At 40.0% G+C, this 8,938-nt stretch overlaps 1 protein-coding gene across 1 annotated transcript; it reads left to right on the plus strand.

The window, feature by feature from the left end:
• The first annotated feature begins 3,386 nt into the window (after window positions 1–3,386).
• LOC100771820 (olfactory receptor 51I2) lies at window positions 3,387–4,334 on the plus strand. Its single transcript, XM_027407897.1, has one exon. The coding sequence runs from the start codon at window positions 3,387–3,389 to the stop codon at window positions 4,332–4,334; it is 948 nt and encodes a 315-aa protein (XP_027263698.1).
• The last annotated feature ends 4,604 nt before the right edge of the window (window positions 4,335–8,938 follow it).

An 8,938-nucleotide genomic window follows, 5' to 3' on the forward strand; every position in this document is an offset into this window, starting at 1 on the left:
ATAAAAATCTGTACAAGCCCAAACCAGACCAAGTCTCAGTATGGAGAGAGAAGTTGGGCACAAAATCCATGGAGCTATTGACAACTATCAGCTGCTTGGGAGAGGGAGAGACTGTTTTCTCTAAGAGTGTAGCCCCTGTTAGGCCAGCCACTCTCCAGTGGAAAACAACACATCCAAGAATCAAAAGGACACAAAGTTAGATTAGTAGGGAAGGAGGTGTGGATCTGGGAAGAGTTGAATATGATCAAAACACATTGTGAACTTTCAAAGTAGTAATAAGAATTCCACAACAACAGATACTGATGAGTATAGGGAAAGAGAGGGACTCATAACTTCTGACAGGAATATGAACTAGTGTGTCTATTACATATATTAGTACAGTACTAAAATTCTAAAAATAAATCCACCTTATGATCTCTATCTAGGTATGTATCCAAAAGAGATGACATCTGTGTAACAGTGACACATGCAAGCTAATGCATATTTTAGCAATATTTACAACCATTAAGGCATGGAATCAGCCCAGATACTAAAAGCTGCTAAACAAAAATTAAAATATGTACTATATATGCATGATAGAATGTTTATTCAGCTTTGGAGGAGGATGAATTCTGGTCATTTGCAGCAAACTGAGTGTAACTAGAAGACACTAAATGAAATAGCAATGTGTTATTTATTTATGGAGGCAGAGTATGACTATGTTTCTGTCTTGCTGACCAAGGCCTTAAACTCAATCAGAGTAGTCTCCAATTTACATTCCTTTTGCTTTAGTCTCCCTGTGCTGTGATTAAAGGTTTGCATTATCATGTCTGTCTGTTATGTGTTGTGATATGTAAGTGAATAAATGAATGGCCTGTGTTTAAAAGCAGCCTTGTTACTTGGCACTACTTGAGTGTACTTTGACTTTCTGGGCTTCCAGTTTTTTCATGTGTGAAGTGGGAGGATTACTTGTCTGTGAGCTTGTTTGTGAAGATTAATTAAGGCAATGTCCTTCAACTTTGATGGGGTCCTGAGGACACCGAAAACACAGGGCATCATCGATGAGCATTTGTTTCTATTGGCTATGAGATTAGCGAGCTTCTGCTCCTCACCTGGGAAGGGGTCTTAGGGTGGGAACTAGACTTGGAGGAAAGGACTCCATCTAGCTGGAGGTGAGGAAGAATGAATATTTGTATGTTAGCATTTACTAATGTTGGGCTCCTGGGTACTCAGACTCTGATTTGATACGTTGTTTTCAGGACCCCAGTAGTCACAAGGACATAAACAGGTGCATGTAAGTGCTGTTTGACTGGGAGGAGAGGGACTTTTGTCGTGTTCTCTTCACAGAGCTCTGAAGTACCCCAGGGAATAGATGGCAGGTGGTAAACACCAGGGTCCTGTGGTAAAGAACCTATTCCCAACAGTTATTGGCTGAAGAATATTAGGTCACAGGGTAGGCTCTCTACTGCTCAGAGGTTGAGAGGTGGGTCCTGAGAACTTTGGCATGAATATGGGTTCCATATCCTTCACCAGGCCTGGGGTGAGTATAGTACACAATTCCAGGAGCATGAGGCAATCCCCTTGTAGCTGTTTGTGGTGGTATTTGTATTTCTCTTAATCTTTATTTTCAGTGTTGCTGTTATTGTCTTCCAAAATTTTCTTCTCTGAACTAGCATCCTGTATCTTGAATTTCTTTACTTGACCTTTCCCCTTTTCATATTATTTCCTGTTTAAAAAACAAAAGTGAAAACAAAAAAAAAAATGCTGGGAGTAAGTGGTGCACACCTTTAATCCCAGCATTGGGGGGGGGCACAGGCAGATGGATATTTGTGAGTTTCAGACCAGCCTGGTGTACAGAGTGAGTTCCAGGACAGCCAGGATTACACAGAGAAACCCTGTCTTCAAAAACCAAACACTACCCCCCCAAACAAACCAACAACAAACAAGCAAAACAATCTTATTTCAGCATTCCCTCCTCTTTCTATTATTGTCTTTCTAACTCTTTATCACGTCTTCACTCCTTCTCATTTTGTTCCTTGGTGTAAATACCTGGAAAATAACTGAGAAACAGAAATGGCTCTAGTGTCAGCCAAGGCTACTGGGGCCTCTTTAGCTTCTCTAGTTACAACAGGAACAGACATGAGTGCTATTCTTTTTTCTGTTAAGACAATTTTAGATTTCCTTAAAGTGGAATCAATTTCATGGTGGAATTATACTAGGGTGTTCAAGAAGTCTTTTCAACTTGAGACAGTTTCCCCTAAAATCAGCAGTGTTCTTTCTTTGATTGCATGGCGCCATCAAGGGTTGAACACTCTATAGATTTCCACAGTATTTCTGGTCTGTCTTGCTTACCTCTTCAAAACTAATGCTGTTTCTTTGAAAACTCATCCTTCATTCATGGATCCTCATGACTCTTTCTCAAACCCTTGTCCCCAAACAGGTAATTTCCTTCTGATATTTAGTATTAGTATTCCCTGACACAATATTTGACTTCTGTCACAGAAGAAAACTATATTTACTGAGGGTTGTATGGGATAGTAAATATCCAAAGACAATGATATTCAATGATGGATATCTGTGTTAATGATTATTTGTGAGACACAGAAATTGATTGGGACCCCAAACTCCGAAGTCACTTTTTTACATGGCATTAAAGGTTTGCAGGCTTGCCATAGAAATGTTACAGAATATTGTTAAATGCAGCTTCTTTCTCAAATGGGTGGGTCTAAAACATAAATAAGAGAGCAAAAGAGAAGGATGTAAAATGAAAAAGCATGTCTCTCTTTTGCCACATCTTCTCACTGGACTGGTGTAAGGTAGCATTTCTTATCTCCTATCTTGGGGAAATTTGAAATTGTAATAGAGGAACAGCAATGGTATGTTACAAACATGAAAGTATGTGATTTTTTTATCAATTTATAGGAAAACACCTAGGGATTGAAGTTGGATTAGAATTTAAGTTCTAGCTGTGTAGCTTCTTTATCAAGAAATCTGGGGTAATTTACTTCTTTATTTGGACACTTGTTTCCTTATTTTTCAGAATGGATACTTAATTTCCTATAGATCAACTTAGGTCATGGTTATGAAGTGTGAGGCATATGGAAGTGGCTGGCTGAATGACCATAAAGACCAAATTCAGGAAGCTACTAAGAGACTGGATGAGATGGTCAACTCCCATGGAAAGTCCAATTTATTCTTCTGAAAGAGCCTGAGAAAGAAGCCTCTTCCCATAGCTAGAGTTTCACAACTCTATAGGTTAATGGACTTCAGAGATCAAATACATGTGCAATCATTATGAAAAAACCTGTGTGCTGCCTTTCCCTCCATGGAGATAGTAGTGGTATTGGACACATGGTGTGATTTTCCAAAGCACCCATCTGACTGGTGACAAATGACCCTATTCTCTCATGGGCCACTTCAGGATCAATGCCTCTGAGGCACCCAGCTTTATTCTGACAGGCTTTCCAGGAATGGAAGCCATAGAGCCATGGCTGTCCCTCCCTTTCCTTTTATTCTATGCCATCTCCATTGTAGGCAATTCCTTGATCCTCTTCATTGTCAAGGAGGAGCAGAGCTTGCACCAGCCCATGTACTACTTCCTGTCCCTACTATCTGTGAATGACTTGGGTGTGTCTTTTTCCACTCTGCCAACTGTTCTGGCTGCCCTTTGTTTCCATGCCCGAGTGATCACCTTTAATGCATGCTTGGCCCAGATGTTTTTTATACATCTCTTTTCTTGGACAGAGTCTGGCATTCTTCTAGCCATGAGCTTTGATCGCTATGTAGCCATATGTAATCCATTGCGTTATGCCACAGTGCTCACCAATGCCCGAATTGTGGCAATGGGCTTGGGGACAGTCCTCCGCAGCTTTGTTCTCATTGTGGTCTTCCCAGTACTTTTGAACAGACTTCCCTTCTGCCACCCTCAGAACATCCTCTCCCATGCTTACTGCCTACATGTGGACATGATTAAACTGGCATGTACTGATGTTTCCCTCAATAGTCACTATGGGTTGTCCATTGTGTTGCTCACTTTTGGCTTGGACTCGGCACTCATCCTCATCTCTTATGTGCTTATCCTGCGATCAGTGCTGGCCATTGCATCTCGGGAGGAGCGCCTCAAGACACTCAACACATGTGTGTCCCACATCTTGGCTGTGCTCATCTTCTATGTGCCCATGGTTAGTGTGTCCATTGTGCATCGTTTTGGGGCTGGCTTACCTCATGCAGTCCATATCCTCATGTCTATTCTCTATCTTTTTGTGCCTCCCATGTTAAATCCTGTCATCTACTCCATTAAAACAAAGGAGATTCGCCGGAGACTTCTCAAGATGCTTTTCAGGGTCAAGTTGTGACTCTGGCAAAGACAGAAATGGTATATGTTGGAAGTATAGACAGCCAGGTGCCAGACTAGGGTGAGATTAACTAAGGGATTTGAGGTGTGTGCTTAAAGTTCTAGGATCACTGATAAGAAGTTTAATGTACATTATTAAGCTAGTACCTGCCAACACCATTTGGGGTCATACCCAGAATTTAACTTTGCTAACTTTTCTTTAGAGACAGAAAGCAATCTTGTTTTTAAAGATAACCAACATCACTTTTCCCATCAAAACAAGGAAATGTTATTTTCTAGAGAAGCCAAAGACTAATATCAAAATGCTTGGTGACATTCTGAGACTTCAAGGGATGTGCATGAAACACACAGATAGGGGTCACTGCAGACTGGGCTATGTCATCCATACCATGGAAGTCAAAGCAGTAGTGACTTGATACCTGGGATCTGAATAGTTGCAAAACTCTGGTGTCTTGCTTTGATTTTAGGATTCCTTGCATGTTTTCCCACACATGGGAGACCAGAGGCATATCAGCATTTAGTTTCACCTCATGGAAGTTAAGAACCCTACACTTATAATTCTCATGACTGTTCTGTCACTCTTTCTATTTTTATTTTTTATTCTGTTACTCTTCATAGATATGTTTCTCCTCAAAGAGTAGAAACTCCCTGCAGCAATGATTTTGTGTCCATCTACATTAGACTTGCCATGATCCTTCCATTGAGATAGGATCTTTGAGACTAATAATAAAGGATTAAGAGAAACATGGTTGAATAAAGGAATAAAAAATGAGTTACTAAGAGAAGAAAACAAGGTTTGAGCAAATCAACAAACCTAAAAACCAATGCTGTCTTTTTACAAAGTAGTTTCATATTGGAAAATGTTTCCTAGCTCTCTGAGTCTCTCACTGCCCAATAGGAGAGAGCACAATGAAATTTGAGATTTCACCAACTTGATTCTTCTTCATGTGTAAAATGAAGTATCAGGCTTTCTTCTATCTACCTCGTTGACTTGTTTTGAAGTGTAAACAGAATAATTCACTTTATCATTCATATAATAACAAACATAGCTTATTTATGCACTTTAATTTTTTATTTAATGGTAACAAATACAAGATTCCATGTTGAGTTTTAAAATAGGACATGTAGATCAGTAACTTGCTCCCATGGGTAAAGGAACTAACTGGTCACTAAGCTTGGCTTCCCAAGTTTGGTCCTGCGGATCCACATAGTGAAAGGAGTGAAACAACTCCTGCAAATCGTTGCCTTCTGACCTCTATGCACACTGTGATGTGATGCACCTGTCCTTAGTAAGAAGAAAATCCAAAGTGTTAAAAAAATCCTTTGAAATATGATATGTGTGAGTCTAAAGAAATGTTTTGTCTGAACTTTCCTGAATCTTAATCCAAGTGGAACTAACTGCTCGCTACCTGCGTTGTATTCACATTGTCCTCAGTGAATATACTTTAACCACCTCAGTATGCTTAATTTGTCCTTGCCACCTATGTTTTGTTCATCGTGTTTCTCTTTAGCCTCCATCAAGGGGCCTGCGATGCATCTGACAGATACAAAGTGAGGAGTGAATTAATAAATACTTCCATTCTCATCTATTTGTGTGTCAGTAACCTTCTTATGTTGAATTATTATATCAAAACATCTTTTTCTAAAATTGATCATACTTTTACTAAAGATTAATTTTATATTGATCTTTTGTTATTTATCATATTGTAAATATTATATGCACCACAACTGGATAAAAGTGAGCTTTATTTTCAAATATTTCATAAATGTATCTTATATATTTATATAGAATATACCCTATGGACTATGGTTTATATTAATAGCAATTAACAGAGTCAAATATACTTAAATCTTTTAAAATTTCTTTTCATTTATTCTTTATGTCTTTCACATCATGCATCTCCCTCCCATTCATTTCCCTGTCCCTTCCTATGTACCCTCTGCCCTGCATGCCCCCCAAATAAAATAAAATAAAATTTAAGAGGAAAAAAGAAAAAGGAAAAGTCAATCTTGTCATGAAAGCTGTGGTGTAACAGTGAGTCACACAGTAAATGCTTTTATCCATTTATCTTTATTTGTAAGTGTTCATTGCAAAGTGTCATTGGTCTGGTTGAGGCCTCTGGTTTCTGCTACACTATTGAGGCTGGAACCTCACTGGGACTCTTCTTGGATATTCTGTTGTTGTCCTGTGTGGTGGAGATGCAGCTTTGGGTCAGACCTTTTCATGTAACCCAGAAGATCACAGAAGGGTTGGATGTTGGGGTAGGCCAACTTATAACCCTGGTTCTTGGCCTGGGTGGTTGCAGGGTTGGTCAGTCCGCAAGCTCTTCCTTGTCCTCACCACCAGGTGAGTTCTCCAGCATTGCCGTGGTGAGTTCACTCCTTGCAGCAAAAATCAAGGGGCGGGGCCAGTTCTCTCACACCTACACCTTCAGGGCCAGCTCTGTGTTGCCCAGATAAGGTGCAGGGGCCACTCTCCCCAGTGATGCAGCTGATGAGGGGCAGGGACAGACAGCTTTCCCACTCTTATGACTTCAGGGCTAGCTCTCCCACCTGCCACATGTGGTGAGGGGTGGGGGGTGGGGTACATCTCTCCCCAAGGCATACCACCATATGGCAGATGAGGGGTGGGGCCAGATCTCCCACACTCATTTTCTTGGGGCAGTTCATCTACACCCCCATCAGTAGTGTCAGCTCTGCTGTGCTTCCAGGTTAGGTGCAGGGTCTACTTTCCTGAGTGCTGCAGGTGGTAAGGGGCAGGGTGAGCTCCTTCAATAGCTGGAGGCAGAAGGGGTAAGGGGGGAGGGTTAAAGAAATCTTTTTTAATGGATTTGGCTGTTTAGTGATTTTGATTCTATCATAAATATGACATAATGAATTAGTGCTGTCATAATGCCATGGCATTGTTTTGACTTGCCACTGCAATTCTAAAAGACTCCGATGCAAAGCTTTGGGTCTTCAATGTGCTTGTGAAAAGCTTATGGAAACATTAAGAAAAGGCTAATTTTTCCACAGCACATTTGATAAGGACACTAAGAATCTACCTCTTAGTCTTCAAAGCCTTTTGCATCTGGAGAGACTCATAGATATTTCCTAAGGAGAGTCCTGTTCTCAGACCAATAAGCAGGAAGTCCATGGCTCTGTCTTGGTCTGTCTCTGCCTTATCCAGAGATATATCCAAGGCCAATTCCCTGGTCCACTGATAAGAACTAGGTTTGCAGTGAAACCCACAGGGCTATGGGTACCAGTTTCACAGATGTAGTCTTTAAGTATTGTCTTTATTTCCTTCTCAAGACTAAGCCTTCACTATTTCAACAGTAATTAACATCAAGACTCATTGTTTTAATAGATAACAAATGCTCCTGGTTTTGTTGGGCAAGAGAAGGTACACTTTGGTATATGATATGGAAAGTAAGTCCAAGGACTATCTAGTCTACATACCTGCTCAAGACCCTGGAAGAAATCTATAGAGCAGCAGAGGAAGCCATCTTTCAAAATGATGCACGGAGAACCAACTGGGCTTATGAGATTAGAAGAGTGTTGGATGAATGAAGTGTTACTGAGTACACACCTATGTAGTCTCAGTGAAACAGCAGTTTAGGTGCTATTCCTTCTGCGAGTTGCTTTTACAGGTTCTACAGAGCATACCTTCTAAGTGTGCAGTTGGAGCTCAGGTGATTCAGCTCTCCCACTTCATTCCAGCAGAAAGTGCCACCAAACAAATTTTCACAAGTCCTTAACTGAACCTTTCCTATTGTTCTACTAAAAATTCCTGCCAAGATTACTGAAACAATTCAAAGTTAGGTCTGAATTAAGACTTCAGAGCAATGGAAATAAAACCTCAAATAACCAGACACTGTCTTGTCCGTTTGCTTTGTTCTATATCATAGGGGAGGAAGGTCCCATAATTAGTGCATCCATAAATATGTGATTGTATTCTTTCTCAAAAGCAAAGAGATCAGCAGTGTTATGTGGTGTCATTTTTATAGCTCAACATCCAGGTGAAGTTTAAAGTCCTCTGAATACGCAGTATAGTACATAGTACAGAAAAGTTCTTTATATACAGTTGAGGAAAGAAAAGGAAAACTGAAGATTATATTGGAATGAATCTCATAGTATTTAATTTAAAATGCCTGGAAGACATTATGATACTAAAAAGCCAGCTACAGAAAGCTACCTCTTATTTCATTCATGTGTGGAATTTTAGGCTGAGCACAGAGGAGAAAGAAGGATGTTTGGCCAGTGGGTACAATGTCACAGCTAGATAAAAGGAAAATATTATAGTGTAACACAGTAAAGAGACTATAATTAACAATAGTTTATTGTGCATTCCAAAGTAGTTGAAAGAGTTTCAATGTTATTAACTCAAGGAAATAACAATTATTAAAGGTGAATATATGCTAATCACTTTGATTGATAATTGTACTGTATATCTACATATTTGTATCAGCACAAATTGGATTTTTATCTCACTTATTTCCAATAATGCACGAAAAAGAAATGCCCTGAGGGTTGGGTGGTGGTGGTTCATGCCTTTAATACCAGCACACAGGAGGCAGAGGCAGGTGGATCTCTATGAGTTTGAGACCAGCATGATCTACAGAG

The sequence above is a fragment of the Cricetulus griseus genome, chromosome 3 (assembly GCF_003668045.3).
Source record: "Cricetulus griseus strain 17A/GY chromosome 3, alternate assembly CriGri-PICRH-1.0, whole genome shotgun sequence".
Taxonomy (NCBI): domain Eukaryota; kingdom Metazoa; phylum Chordata; class Mammalia; order Rodentia; family Cricetidae; genus Cricetulus; species Cricetulus griseus.

Bases quoted from the DNA above. Each gene is read 5' to 3' on its own strand.
- LOC100771820 (XM_027407897.1), top strand. From the start codon at position 3,387: ATGGGCCACTTCAGGATCAATGCCTCTGAGGCACCCAGCTTTATTCTG.